The following is a 15,387-nucleotide window of genomic DNA, read 5'->3' on the forward strand; positions in this document are numbered from 1 at the left end:
AAATAATGAAAATGCTCATTAGGTTCAGGGCTTGATTCAGAAATCCAATTTAAGTGAGAAACTGACCAAGTCTGACTTTCTAAGAACTATAATAATAGTAACTATTTCCGAATGCCTTTTGTTGAAGTTCTTTCTTTAAACTTTCTGCTGAACATCAGCTACAGAGACTTCGTGGAGAATCGAGATCAATGAGGCCAAAAAGAAACTGATGGAGAATATTGTGTTCTACAAAGAAGGGAAACTGGACAGCATTGAGCTTTTTGGCCCCTGATGACTAGAGCACAGCTTATCCTCGATTGGAAAGACAAACACCAAATCAAGAAAAAGATCTGAGGCAGAATCATAATCTCCCAGGAAACACCAAACATCAGCTTTCCTGGACCAGGGAGAGAAGCTTCCATCTTGCCAGAGTGAATTAGGGAAGAAGGGACCTCAGCTTTTCAAGACACAAAAATCCATGAAGTCATCATTTTTTCTGGGATTTGTCAATCAGAGCTGGGGATCAGGAGACCGAAGCGGAAACCCTGGTCCATAGGCCCAGGATGTGGGCAATTTTGTGGTTTTGGGGTGTGTGTGGTAATACTGTTACTCAGCTCACACCCCTCAAGAACTGAGGGAGGATTGTCAGTTGCACTTTCCAAAGTTAAGTCTCTCTGGGTCCTATTTGCTGACAACGACCTGCAAACTTCCATGGCCTGAAAGATTCTCAACTTGTGTCCCAATGCAGTTCTTAATTCACAGTCTGGAGTTGACAAATGCCAGACACCTGGCAAAGAGCTCTGCAGGTTTTCCACGTCTCCCTCAGAAATCTTGTAACCCACAGATATTTATTTATGCCTACTCAGCACCTTTATCGTCCCATCCCACTAATGCTAATATTTTTAGTGGAGCTTTTAATTTGAGAGTATGTGTTATTTATGGGTGAATGAAGAATCAGAGAGCTAGTTTTATGTCCAGTTCTGTTGCTATTTAAATCAATTATTTAATTTCTGGAACCTTGGTTTCCTTATAAGTAACACCTGTTCATTTTCCTTCCTTGGCTTGTTGGGAGGAACAGGTGAGACATGGTTGTAGAAGTACTTTGAAAATGCACTTATCCTTTTTTATAAAATAAATAAAGACATTAAACATATATTTCTTCCACGTACCTAAGGTTTATGGACTGGGTATTTTTCTGAAAAGTCATGTTGCAAATATTTTTGTGAAACAAATGCTATTTTAAATTCAGTGTGTCCTATTTTAAATAATCCTACTGTAGTGATTTTTTTTTTGTAAAATAAAAATACATTCGTAAAGTCAACAGATCTCTTGAAATTAGTTTTGTGTCCAGATGAATTTGTTTGGAAAAGGGCTCTGGACCCATGTTAAGGGGGTATCACGGAGTGCCTAAGAGTTGGGGGTGGCTATAAATGTTGGTGTTAGTAGCTGTGTGATCTTGGGTCAAGTTAGGGAGTTACTCTGAGCCTCTGTTTTTCATCTATACAATGGGGAGAATAAAAAGTACCTCTTTCCTGGGTTTGTCAGGGCAAGGGGAAGATCTTGCTTCATGAAAGCATTCAGTAGTCCCCGAACAAGATCAGCTTTGTACTGATATGTAACAGAGCTGAGTGGGCTCCAGTCCCAGCAGACAGTAATCCGTACTGACACCCCTGTTTGAAGCTCTGGTGGCTGTGAGGATTCAACTAGAGTGTGTTACATGCCACAGACAGGACCTAGCATGTGGTAAGCACCTTACAGTTATGAGTAGGGTGCTTTCAGGGCTGTTTGAGCAGTAGAGGGCTAGTGCCAATAGGGTAATGGTTATCTAGACATACCTGCATTTCAGACCACGGCTTCAGACATTTGTGGCAAGGTCAATGAACCACTTCTGTCAATCTACAGACCTTTCCCCCTCAGCAAGCTGTAAAAACGTACATATACATTTCTGTATATCAATTCCAGGGGCTCATGGGCACTGTGATGCCTTTCTATGAATCCTCAGAAGGAAGGCCTGACTTTCTTTTTTTTAGTTAATAAATGCACATGACAAAAAAAAATCCAGTAGTACAAACGATTATGTGGTGGAAAGCAAGCCTTTTTTTTTCCACTGGGATTTTAGTGTCTCCCTTCTGCCCACAGGCAACCACTGTTCCTGGTTTGGGGTATCATTCCAAAGATGATGAAAATTTTATCTTTTTGCTTAACTAATCTAATCAATCATTAGATTTTCATTAGAAAATCAAAACCGAGTTAGATTGAGCTCAAGACAGTTGGAATTTCTGGCTTCAGCACGGGTATATTTTTTCACATCCTTTTTGGCCATTCTTCCTCAGTAATACTTTTGGATTACTTTAGTCTTTTTGCCTGGTATTCCTTTCTAAGGATATTCCACAATTTGTAGGACTAGGTTCCAATGCTGGATTTTGAGGTGGTTTTTCATTCTTGTAACTTCAAAGGGTGCTGCCTTCCAAAGAGGTTGTACCAATTTACACTGAATCAGGTCTGGGAATGCATTTCCCCACATCCTCAGCTACAAAGAGTATTATCATGCTTTTTGATCACTGACAATTTAATAGGTAAAAATTTATAATTTTACTTGTATTTTTAAGTGACAGGTGGAGCCATTTTTTTTTTCACATATTAAAGAGCCTTTTTGTAATTTGCGTCTGTTCCTTGGTTCATTTCTGTTTCCATTTTATTTTTTTAAGGTTTTATTTTAATTCCAGTTAGCATGTTTCCATTTTAATACCTAAGTATCCCATAAAGAAAGTTTCATCTTTCATCTTTCTCACCCTACCTGAGTGGCTCAGTAGGTTAAGAGTCTGCCTTGTGCTCAGGTCATGATCTCAGGGTCCTGGGATCGACCCCACATCAGGCTCCCTGCTCGGCGGGGAGTCTGCTTCTCCCGATCCCTTTGCCGCTTCCCCCCTGCTCCTGCCCTCTTTCTGTCTGTTAAATAAATAAAATCTTAAAAAACAAAAGTTTTTACATAGTAAGGACATCAGCCCTTTGTCATGTGTTGCGAATATTTTATTAAGTTTGTAACTTGTCTTTCAACTTTGATATTTTTTGCCCCGCAAAAATTTTACATTTTACATTTTTGTGTAGCCTTTTTTTCCTGTGGCTCCTAACTTCCGACTCTGCCACTTTCTGGGTGTGTCACTTGGTCTCTCTCAGCCACAGTTTCCTGCTCTGCAAATGGGGTCAGGATGTTGGTGGGGGTTCGAGGAAAGGATAGGGATCTGAACCCGTCTGGCTAAGCGGCAAAACGCTGAGCAGCGGGGAGCGTCACTCTGGGAAGAGGGTCGGCCGACGCCCCCAACCCCATGGAAGGCTGGCTGGGGGAACTGCGGCCCTGCCTAGCTTCGCGCTCTTCTGGCCCACGTGAGTGGCTCCGCCCCGCCTTGCTTCCGACCAATGCCTCCAAGCCTCCTGGCCAACAGGCGAGCTCCGTCTTGCTCGGAGTCCCGCCCCTTGCCGATTCGAGCAATGGGTGCCCTCCGTTCTGCGCAAGGCCCGCCCCCGCCGCACGCCCGGCCGCGGGCCGCAGGGCTCGTTCCGGGAGGCGGGCGCGGCGGAGGCCGGTGTGGCCGGAGCTCGGGCGGAGGCCGAGCGGGGGCTGCAGGACTGGGGCGGGAGGCGAGCAGGCGGCCGGGGAGGGACGTTCGGGCCGTGGGGGCGGCGGGGCCGACGTCTGGGCTGCGGCGGCAGGGACGGAAGGGGCGGCCGGGCGAGCCGGAGGGTGTCCCGTGGCGGCCGAGCGCGGCACCGCCGGCTCCTGAGGGGCGCCTCGGCCCCTCGGGCCCGGGGCTGGTCGGCGGGGCCGCGGGAGCAGGGCGGGCTGCGCGCCGGGTCTGGCCCTGCCCTGCGGCCCGCCCTCGGCATTCCGGGCCTCTGGGCCAAGCGCCCGCCAAAGGCTGCGGGTCCGGTCGCCATGTGTGGACTCTAAAGCGCCTTGTAGTCTTTTGAAGCGCTTTGACATCCCCGAAGGGCTCTGTATTGCAAACTAAATCGAAGCGCTTTGTAATCCCGGAAGCGCTTTGACATCTCCCTAGGAGCGCTGTGCAAACTGAAGCGCTTGGTGATCGCGGAAGCACGTTGTGGGTTTGGAAACCAAACCGACGCCCTTAGTAAATCTCGGATCGTTTTGACTAAGGCGAAGCGCGTTGGCATCTCCGAAACCTTGAGAACTGTGATGGGCAGTGGAAAGAAGGGGGAAAGGTCAGTGAGGCCCCTGACTCTGACCTTCTGGCTTACCCTCCCCCAGGGGACCCAGGGTGGCGGGAGTCTGAAGAGGGCTGGTGTTGGAATCCAGGCCCCCTCTTTACCTTGCAGGTGCCCATGGCGTCGGAGCGGCGCAAGGTCAAGTACCACTGGAGCAGCACTTCAGAAGGGTGTCCCCGTAAGCGCAGCTGCCTCCGGGAGCCCAGTGATGTGGCCCCCTCCAGCCGGCCAGCTCCTAGCTCTGCGTCGCGTTCAGGAGGGACCAGCAGCCCCAAGCGCCTGAAAGTCCAGAAGGAGGACGATGTGGCCTGCACGCCGAGGTTGCCCCGGGGCTCATCCTGCCGCAGAAATTCCTCCTTCTCCTCGCATTCTTCCGGCGCAGGTGTGGGCGGGGCTGCCGCCAAAGGCTGCCTGATTCGGAGCACACGGGGATTCCTTTCGTCAGAGGGATCCCCTCTTCGCCCTGTCAACCCCTCTCCAGAAGAAATGGCTTCTCTAGAGGAGGAAGCCTGCAGCCTTAAGGTAGGTGGCTGCGACGCCTTGGAATCGGTGAAGCCCCTTCCACGTGGCTTGAGCTGTTGGTGGAAGGAGACTAAAAAGGGTCGTGTCCTTCAAGATCTTTGGGGTCTTCCCAGAGGTCTGCTTATCACAAACCCGGCGGACCAAGGGGGGTGGCCTACAGTGCCATAGAGAGGTAGTTTTCAAACTTGGCAGCACTTTAAAACTACTTGGGAGGTTTGTGCCTGCTTCTCATTCCCATTTAATTGGGCTGGGGTGTGGTCTGGGTTTCTAGATTTGTAAATGCTCCTCCAGTAAATTGTAATGTGCAGCCAACCAGGCTGGAGGATAACCGCCGTAGAAGGTGCATTGCCTGCTCAGGAGACACAGACCTATTTATTTCAGTTGTAAATTTAAGGAATTGAGCCCTTGTACTTTGAACTTATCTGAGTCACAGAACTGAGAATAAGAATTTGGTTCTTGGTGTAGCTTTTTACTGAAGTTACAGTTTCTAGCACCTTGGGGTTTTGCTTGGTGGGTAGGGTAGAGTTTGTTTTGGAGCTTAAACATTTAGTTCCCCATTGGGAACATGCAGGAGGGTTTCTCAGAGGAGGTACATTTCCTCCACTGTTTCGTTTTATGTGAACTTAAAAAAGGATAAAATTTTCCCAGTGAGGGAAAGTTGAACATGAGTCTGTGAGAAATAGAAGCAAATGCAATTCATCTCTCATAGTTGGCTGTTTTCCCGGTGAGAGAGTACTAGCTAACGTTGCCGGCCCAAGTGTGAGCTTCATCCCCTTTTTCAGTCTCCTATTTTGAACAAATATTTACTGAGGGCCTAGATCATTCCAGGAGAGTTCTAGTTGCTTGGGATTCTCAGGTAACAAAACAGATCACTGCCCTCTTAGTTTGTATTCCGGGTTTGGAGCTCTGGGCCTTAAGAGGTGAGGAGTTTTGTATGAGGAAGAGTGGAGGGAAAGTCTTAGTTGGGTGAGATGGGCTGCCTTCAGATAAAGTGATCTTACAAAGCAGTGAAAAAAGGCACTAAGGAACATGTCTCTAAACTTCTGCGTGGTTAAATTATGTGGAGCTGAGAAACTAGGCTGTCCTTGGCTGTTTATCCTGGGGAACTCTTAGGTGAAGTGCTCCAAGTGTTCTCACCGTGGACCTCACAGAACTCTTTATGGCACATCGTTTTTTTTTTTCTCAAAGATTTTATTTATTTATTTTAGAGAGAGAGAGCACGATCGGGATGAGGGGCAGAGGGAGAAGCAGACTCCTTGCGGAGCAGGGAGCCCAACGTGGGCCTCAATCCCTGGACCCTGGGATCATGACCTGAGCTGAAGGCTGACGTTTAACCGATTGAGCCACCCAGGCACCCCTGGATTTTTTTTTTTTTTAACAGTGATTTCAAAAGCTTTGTCTTTAGCATAAAAATACATATTGAATATGACTCACAGGTAAATCAAGTAAATATGGGGCTTTGCCCATACAATTTAATCTTGTCATTAACCCTTCTTGATACAGTTTTTCCACTTGATTTGGGCACAGCATGAAATAATCTCGATTGATTACATTTGACTTCAGTGACAATTAGAGATAGAATGAAGCCTTCCAAGAAGGGTAGGAATCTGCCTAGTCTTCCAGGTGTACTGCATCCCTGGCTCAGGGTGACCTGCAGACCAGGAACCAAGATTTGAAGGAATAGCCTTTAATCCAGGTGGGTCTAATTCTATCATGGGCCCATCTTTATCTTATTTAGGCCTAAGGGGTGTTTTTTGCCAAAATCAATTTAAATGGTTAAGCATGGAGCAGTGAGTAGTCCAGTCCTGTGTCAGAGGTTGTGGGGTTAGTGCCTTGCTTTTAGTCAGTAAGCTCTTGAGGGTTACTGGGTGTCAAGTACTCTGTTGGATTGTGGAGCCGTGAGACTGCTTCTAAGGGGAACACATCCTGGTGGGCGGGCTTGAGAAGTCACAAGACTGCCTCATGATGTGGTGTGTGGAGCATAAGAGCCCAGAATGGAGACTAGAGAGCTAGGTAGGGGGCCGATTGCAACGGGGCTTTAGTAGGCAAGGGAATTTGGATTTTACTCCAAGCCATTAAAGAGTTATGTAGAGTTCTATACACAGGGAAGGCAGATGTGCATTTTTGAAAGATCACTCATATTGAGTGAGGATAGAATATGGGGATGTTGATATTATTAATTCAAATTGTCCTTCTCTAGCACTGCTAAGGGCTCTGCCCTTTAGTGTTAGTTTGAAAACAAGGTACAGTACTTGACTCATCTTGATGAATTACAAAATGCCTTTCTTATTCTCAGTCTGCACCTCTTCCCCTCATACTCTGCAGTCATGTCCAGCTTGTTTTTCTAGTAAGTCCTGAGTACTGTCAGCAATCACAGCCCAGTGGCACTCACAAAAACAGGATGTTCTCCCCCTTGGTCCTTCTAAGGTCCCCTCATTCCTACTTTTACCCACCTATCTACCTGTTCTGCATTTGCTCTGTAAATTTTGAGGGGTAAACACTTGGCTTTGTGTGTGGGTCCCCCATTATCTGTCTCCTCCCCACCTTCAGCACAGAGGTCTCGGCCAGGTCACAGAATATTCAGAGGGGAATGTTCTGGCTTTGGTAACAATGCCACAGACTGGGTAGCTTATAAATAATAGAAATTTATTTCTTATAGTTTTGGAGCCTGGAAGTCTGAGATCAGGGGGCCAGCATGGTCAAATGAGGGCCCTTTTCTGGTTTGTAGATTTCTCCTTCTGTCCTCACATGGCAGAGGGGGGCAGGGGAGCTCTCTTGGGGACTTGTAGATAAGAGCACTAGTCACATTCATGAGGGCTTCACGTTCATGACCTAATCACTTCCCAAAGGACCTAATACCACCTTCTTGGGGTTAGATTTCAACATATGAATTTTGGGGGGACCCATTCAGACCATAGCTAGACTGGGCAATTTGGATTTACTAGAGATTGCTGCTGGCCAGCCTCTTACTGTTTGTTCCTTATTTCCTCTAGGACAGTTGTTTGAGAGGTTTTCTCAAATTCTAATGGTAGCTGATGATCTTCGTTTCTTCTGTAGAGAAAGATTAAATTTGTCTGTTGTGAGCACCTTCACCTACCTTATATTATTAGTCTTAAGTATGACCTTCTTCATTCCTATATTCACTTTAGGGAAGAAAGACTGGAAGGGAAAATTGGAGCATTTATGATGTGATAGACTTTCATCAAATAGAATTCTCAGTGTTTGACCCATAAGCTCTCACATAATCCTGAGAGTCTTATGAAATAGGCAGTATTATCTTTACGTGTCCGTTAACAAATATTTACATATCGGTTAACAAATATTTGAGCACCTAGTATGTGTAGGCGCTGGGAAAGGAGACTCAGAAATGTTAAGTAACTTGACCAAGGCCATCTAGCTTGTATGTGGCAAAGCTGTGCTACCCCAGATCAGTGGGACTTCAAAGCCTGCATTCTTAGCTCTGCGACCCTCTGAGCCCCTGTTCTGTCCCAGGCTAGTGTTAGCGTGAGGGGTGGAGAGACGAAGAGGGCAAGATCCTCCCCCTTGAGGAGCTCTCTGCAGGGTGGTACAGGCCCAGACACAAGAAGCCATTGTGTGTCTTGGCTCTCGAATGACAGAGCTTTCCTGTGTGATCCTGGTTCCTGCGGCTTCACCCAGCAGATGTCCGGTGCTTGGGTGGAAGTCCATGCTAGGAGTTAGAGGTGCGGAGAGGAAGGCAGTGGTTGAGGCACTGAAAAGTCCTTCATCACCAAGCATCGTGTGGAGTGCTGTAACGGGCATTTGAAGTACCAAGGGTCAGAGGAATGAGTGACTAATGTTAAGAAAGTCCTCACAGAAGAGGTGCTGTTAGAGTTCTCTTGACAGACGAGGAGGAGGAGAGGACATTTCAGGCAACGGAACAATGTGTGTCCAAAGTGTCAGGAAATGCTGCTGGTCTGAAGCACTTGGGAGACGCATGGTTCCTGAAGGTCCTCACTTCCCTTTTCTCCAGCCGCCCTTCTTCATTCCCAGGCACCTGGGTGTATGGACAAAGGTGGAAGAGGATGCTGGAAAAGAAGCCTGGGGTCCAGCCTGTGAACGGCTTCTGAAGTCAGGCCCAGGAGTTGGCAAAGTTTCCTGTGGGCAAATGCAGAAGCACTGAAGGGTTTTAGCAGAGGTGTGGTGTTGGCAGATTTTAGAGCTCCTCTGGCACACTGCAGAGAAAGGATGGGAGGGAGTAGGCAGGGAGCTGGGTACGAACTGTTGAAATCGTGCAGGCTGGCGGCGCCGAGCGCTGCAACAGCATCTCCACTGAGTCGTTGCCTCCTGCCTTCAGAGGTGCATAATTCAGCACGCAGCAGCGCCAGCAAAACGAAATCGCTCCTGTTTGAAGCCAGGTGGTTTGTCTCTTCTGTTGAACTTCAGGCCTCGTCTTTACCTTTATAGCCTCCTCTCCACTTCTGAAGATCTTGGGTGACCTGGATCCATTTCAGGTCCTCATGGTCTTTGACATCGCAGCCTTTGCTACTGTTGCTCAATTTTCGTATTTTCGCTATTCTCCCTTGGTTTCCAGGATATTAGGGGGAGCTTGAGTTTGCCTCCTGGTTCTGCCACTTACACGCCATGTGGCAGTTCCCCTCTCTCTACAAGAGGGATGACAGCCATGGCAGCTCTGGGAATTGTAAGGCCACATGAAAACATAAGGTATGGGGGCGCCTGGGTGGCCCAGTTGGTTAAGCATCTGCCTTCAGCTCAGGTCATGATCCCAGCGTCCTGAGATGGAGCCCCATGTCTGGGTCCCTGCTCCGCGGGGAGTCTGCTTTTCCCTCCCTCCCTCCCTCCCTCTCTCTCTCTCTCTGTCTCTCTGTCAAATAAGTAAAATCTTAAAAAAAAAAAAAAAGGAAAACATAAGGTATGTTATTCTAATTCTAACCCTTTTTTCTCCGACAGGTGCAGTCCTGGTCTTCACTACCAGGGTTGGCAAACTGGTGGTCCATAGGCTGAATGTGGCCCACTAGGTCCTCAAAGTATTTAATATTTTGGAGATTTCACATTAAAAATATATGCCTCCGGTCCACACCTCTACCTTGAACTGGAGACTTGAGTGACCCTCTTCTGCTTCCCCGCTTTCTACTCCCTTTTCCTGTGTTCTTTTTCTCTCTGGCACTTTTCACTCTCCAAAATACATATGTTGCCTTTCTTCTGGTTTTCCTTTCCCTCACCACCTAGAATAGAAGGTCCAGGAAGCAGGTATTTTTATGTTTCATTGGATGCTAAACCCGCAGATTCAGAACAGGGCCTGCTGGCATATAGTAAGTGCTCCACAAAACATGGCTGGCTGAATGGAAAAATGAATTCAATTTGAGATTTCTTGTTTTATCTGAAAAACTGGAATCCATAACTCTGGGTCTGTACTTGCAAGCGGCAGCAGTTGGTTTGAAGTGAGGAGCTGTGACCCTTCAGAAGGTGCAGGGGCTCCTCCGTTTGTTGTCAACCTCATCTTCCCATGTTGTCCTCTACCCGGCCTGGGGCGGGGGTGGGAGGGCAAGGAGAGGGGTAGCTGGTCCCACAGGCAGAGGTAGAGAAGTCAAAGAAGGGGTTTGGGGCCTTAAAGGATGAATAGGAGTTTATCAAGTGTAAAATGAGACGGAGGCAAGGGTGTCACAAGCAAAGGGAATTAGGTTTGCCCGTGACGGTACAATGGGGATGCCTGAGGATGGCAGGTGGTTGGCAGTAGTGAGAGAAGCAGGCCGCGGGGAAGCAGGCTGAGACGTTGTGGCTGTGTCCCATAGGGCGTGCCCGGGGAATCTTCAGGTTTTTTTTTTTTTTTTTAAAGATTTTATTTGTTTTTTGACAGAGAGACAGCGAGAGACGGAACACAAGCAGGGAAGTGGGGGAGGGAGAAGCAGGCTCTCCGCTGAGCAGGGAGCCCAATGCGGGACTCGATCCCAGGACCCCGGGATCATGACCTGAGCCGAAGGCAGACACTCAATGACTGAGCCACCCAGACGCCCCTTCAAGTTTGCTTTTAATGTTTATTAGATTTTCTTCATAGGGAAAGGTATTAAAAAAAGAGGCTTATCTCCTTTCCCGGATAATCCCTGTAGACATTTTTAAAAAATGTCCACCATGTTAGAAAATTAGGAGAGGTTCAAAATGTAAGGTAAAAGCCACCTTTCCTGTCCATCTCATCAAAGTTAGTAGCTGCCAACAATTTGAGTACTTCTGGTAAAAAATACTATGCCATACTACTGTCTAGATTTACATATTTCAAAAGGCTTTTTTAAAAACAAAGATAGTATGTACTTCTTGGAAAAAATTCAAATTATATGAGAAGTCTATAAAATAAGAGCATAAACCTCTTTGTGTAACCACTCCCTTATTGATGGACATCTCTTGGAGTAGACTACTTTTCCTCGGTAGAGAAAAAAGATCAGCAAGCTTAGTGTGGAGTTCTTTCTCTGTATATTTGAGAGGGATTTAATACAAATGAATTAGAAGTGCAAGTTGTAGGGACTGAAGAAGGCCTTGGGATAATGGTCAGTCTGGGTCATAGCTGGGGAGGTTTGGACTTCACTGCTTTCAAGATGATTCTGGGGATAGATTTGTGGAGCATTCTTACCCCAGGCTGGGATTGGATTGGATCTGAGTTTCACAGTAAATTAACATTGAAAACAAATAGTCTAGCTCCTGGAATGCGTAAGTGCTCAGGGGAAGGAAGGATGGGGCTGAGACTTCACCTGTGTTTATGAGGAGATGATTAGGAGTCAGGGGGTAGTTACAGTCTCTGGACTGACCCTCCTGCATTCTCTGGGAGACCAGACGCCTTCCGGCACCGAGGTTTCGATTTGGGGGAAGGAGTTGGCAGAGAACTTCAATAAGGCCTGCACTCTGCTCTTAGGACTTGGGAGATTGGAGTCTACTCCTCCCTGGGCCCTTGGATCTCCTGGACTCTTAGATGTGGGATTGTGTTAGCTGGTTTCTAGAGACCCTTTTAGTGCTGAAGTTTTGAGCTGCTCTTTTGCCTGTGTGTGTTCCCAAGTGTGTGGTAGTCCTTGGCCTCAGGGAGCTTACAGTTCAGTGTTACTAGACTGTTCATTTCTCCATTCATTCCTGCCTGCTGCAGTGTGAGGGTATTACCTGATGAGCATGAGAAAGTGAATAATAAAATGGCAGCAATTCAGGCCCTTTCACAGTGGCACTTCTCAGTGGGGTGGGATGGAACCCTCCGGGAGAGAATCTTCGTCTTAGCCACTGTCACCTTCCCTGTGATTGGTGCAGCAGCCACTGATTTATAATTTGCTGAGTGCTTCCTATATGTAATCGCCCTTCGGATAACCGTTTCACGAACTGAGATTTTTTTTTTCCTCCCCGCTTCCAGGTTGATTCAAAAGATAGTTCTCGTAACTCCACGAACTCTGAATTTGCAGCTGAAGCGGAGGGTCAAAAGGATACAAATGAGGAACCAAACAAGGTGCAAAAAAGGAAGAGGGATCGATTTCGAGACCAGGGCTCTACGGTGATCTACCTGAAGGCTATCCAGGGCATCCTGGGAAAGTCGATGCCAAAAAGGAAGGGAGAGGCTGCCACGAGGGCAATGCCGAACAGAGGAGAGCGTCCCAGCTGCGGAGAAGGGCCAACCAGGAGTGTCACTGTGTCTCCTCAGAAAGGGAAAGAGTCAGCCCCGGAGGTGAAAGCAGAGGATGAAAAGGCTGTGCCAGAGAGGAGCAGTTTCTGCGACAGGAGAGTGGTGATAGACCCTCAGGAGAAACCCATCGAGGAGACAGCTGGTGACCGAAGGACAGTCATTGACAAGCACTCTCCAGCCCTCGAGTTTTTGGATGACTCCGACTCTCATTTAGAAAGCCAGAAGGTGAGTAGAGCTTATACCAGGCATGGGGTTTTTAGTTCTCTTGATGATAAGTATTTGGTCTTTCTAGTTTGATCCTGAGTGTTACTCATTAAAAGCAGCACTTTACTTACCAAGGACTCCAGGACCAACTGATGGTTCTTTTCTAAAATACCTTTCAGAGTTACTAAAAAATCTCAATTCAGTGCTATCTCTCTCTCTCTCTTTTTTTTTTGAATTTAGGATTTATATGTTTGTTAGGATATACATTTGCCTGCCCTAACAAAGGCCAAAATAACAGTGGCTTAAAGAAAATAGAAGTTTGGCTTGAGGAGGAGGGCTGCACGGTGTTGGGGACCCTGGTGCCATCTGTCTTGATGCTCTGTGGCATCAGCCTAGTCTCCATCTGTGGTCTGAGTGGCTGCTCTGATAGGACCCTGAGGATGTTACCTTGACATTCCAGGCAGTAGAAAGAGGAAAAGAGAAGAGGAAAGTACACTTCTTCCCTTTTAAGAGCTTGACTCAGAAATCCACATCATTTTTGCTTTTAGCTATTGACAAGAATCTAGAAACCTGGCCAACACCTAGCTGCAAGGGAGTCTGGAACATTAACTTTCATCTGGGAGACTTATACCCAAATCACTCTTACTGCTCTTGAAGGAAAGAATGGTATTGGAGGGAAAATAGCAATTTTTAACATAGTTTATAACTGGGGGGGGGAGGCATTCCTCTGTTGTACCCATCTCTGCTTATATTTACTTATGACTCTTAGTGGCAGCTCCTTGAATCTCTTCAGCTCTTTCTTCTAGTACTTACCTCCGTATTTCTAAGTAATCCTGCACTGTGTATTGATTTTCCAGTTGTAGACCTCTGTGGACTGCTTACTTAGAAGGTGAGAATTCAGTTCTCCACGCTAACTTTGGCACCATACCCACGAACCTGTGACCTCTCCTTTTAGCAGCTCCCTGTGTTGTTGTCATACAGTTTTTGGCTAAATCAATTGAAGATTTATTATCACCACGTTCATAGCGGAGTCACGTAGTATACTCTGATCACATTTCCTCTCGTACAAAAGTTTATGTTCCTTGGAGATCATCGTTGCCTTGTTTTTTTCCTTTAGTTTTCTCTGTACCTATCACTAATTCATCCCCAGACTGCTAGTGCCATAAAACTCTCCTCAATATTGTTAAAATAAGTAATCCTGCTGATCCTTAGAGTTCCCATTTTTCCTGTTTACTTTCATTTTTGCTTTATAAGTAATTGAGTGTATATAATAATACATACTTTTTTCATTTTTGACATACTTAATTTCTAAGAACACTGATGTTTTGAGTATTCCTTTTTTAGAGTATCCTATTGTTTTGAGGTTATCGTGCCTTCTCTGGTCTCTGAGAATATTATAGGTTTGTTTTGAAGTTTTCGTCTCTTTTTTGCACTACTTTTTCTCTGAGTTTCCTTCTGATTTTTTTCTTTTTTTTCTAAGTATTTTGGTTTCTATGTTTTATTTTTTTTTAAAGATTTTATTTATTTATTTGACAGAACGAGAGCAGGAACACAAGCAGGGGGAGAGGCAGAGGGAGAAGCAGGCTCCCTGCTCAGCAGGGAGCCTGATGTGGGGCTCGATCCCAGGACCCTGAGATCATGACTTGAGCCGAAGGCAGACGCTTAACGACTGAGCCACCCAGGCACCCCGGTTTCTATCTTTTATGGTAGGGCTCTCCTGGAATGTGTTGGCTGTCCATTCATATTTAAAGATGGAACTTTCAAAAGCTGGTTGGAAGTTCTAAGTGTGTGGATGGGCTTACCAACTGCTGGCTTCAACATAGGGAGACAACACTGGGTGATTTTGTGGGGACCCCAACTGGATCTGTGGCTTCATCTTCAGAGGCTGCTCAGTGTCCCTGGGAGAAATGCTCCACTCCCCCACCTAGGAGGCACACATCTGGCTGGTGCTGTTCTGAGAGTCAAGTTGAGGGAGGGACCTGGGTTCTCACTGTCCAATATGTGATGGTCCCTCACCCTTGATTGTGTGTCTGTTGTTCCTGATTATTCCATAGGCTCCTTGGCTCAACTTTTTCAAGCATGAACCTTAGTCTTTTGCTGGATGGGGGGAAGGCAGATGTATCTGCACAGGATGGGAGCAGGGATCTCAGGACCTAACTTCACAGATTTCCAACTCATTCTCCTGTTTTCATCTTCAGCTTCACCTTTTCAGAGGTCTGGTACCTCCAATTCCTGAGTCTTTTGGGGGTCCTGTGCTGTGACTCAACATGTTTCTGGGTTTTTCTCATTGCAGGCTTAGGTTTTGGCCATCTGTGGTCTGCTTATCCAATAACTGTTCATCTGTCTCTTTTCTAGCAGCTGATTTTTATTTAATTTGTTTTGCCATTTTTTCTTTATGCTTTCTCTTTGTAGGTTTATGCCTTTACAAGTCATTTCCTATAATTTTCTTTTTTTTTAAAGATTTAATTAATTTATTTGACAGAGAGAGAGACAGCGAGAGAGGGAACACAAGCAGGGGGAGTGGGAGAGGGAGAAGCAGGCTTTCTGCTGAGCAGGGAGCCCGATGTGGGGCTAGATCCCAGGACCCTGGGATCATGACCTGAGCCAAAGGCAGACGCTTAACGACTGAGCCACCCAGGCACCCCTCTTTTTTTTTTTTTTGAGAGCATATGCACAGGGGGTCGGGGGACAGGGCAGAGGGAGAGAGAGAATCTTAAGCCATGCCCGGTGTGGGGCTCAGTGTCACGACCCTGAGATCATGACCTGAGCCGAAATCAAGAGTTGGACACTTAACTGAGCCGCCCTCATTTCCTATAATTTTCAAAGGGTTT

At 46.6% G+C, this 15,387-nt stretch overlaps 2 protein-coding genes across 3 annotated transcripts in view; both read left to right on the forward strand.

Moving 5' to 3' along the window:
- The window catches only part of IRAK2 (interleukin 1 receptor associated kinase 2), a 60,212-nt gene extending 58,980 nt beyond the window's left edge, over positions 1-1,232 (forward strand). Inside the window, exon 13 of the mRNA XM_032411919.1 lies at positions 159-1,232. Coding sequence (XP_032267810.1) covers positions 159-271 — 113 coding nt within the window. The 3' untranslated portion in view covers positions 272-1,232. The remainder of the gene's footprint in view (positions 1-158) is intronic.
- A 2,559-nt stretch (positions 1,233-3,791) lies between these two features.
- The window catches only part of TATDN2 (TatD DNase domain containing 2), a 28,408-nt gene continuing 16,812 nt past the window's right edge, over positions 3,792-15,387 (forward strand). Inside the window, exons 1-3 of one of the 2 annotated variants that reach the window (XR_004300394.1) lie at positions 3,792-4,200; positions 4,315-4,725; positions 12,086-12,577. Coding sequence is in view for 1 of the 2 variants with exons in the window: in XM_032411920.1 (XP_032267811.1) it covers positions 4,321-4,725; positions 12,086-12,577 (897 nt within the window). In the remaining variant the exon portion in view is untranslated. The remainder of the gene's footprint in view (positions 4,201-4,314; positions 4,726-12,085; positions 12,578-15,387) is intronic. The other variant, XM_032411920.1, reaches the window with a different exon arrangement.

This window comes from Phoca vitulina, unplaced genomic scaffold (genome assembly GCF_004348235.1).
Source record: "Phoca vitulina isolate PV1807 unplaced genomic scaffold, GSC_HSeal_1.0 scaffold13, whole genome shotgun sequence".
In the NCBI taxonomy this organism is placed as follows: domain Eukaryota; kingdom Metazoa; phylum Chordata; class Mammalia; order Carnivora; family Phocidae; genus Phoca; species Phoca vitulina.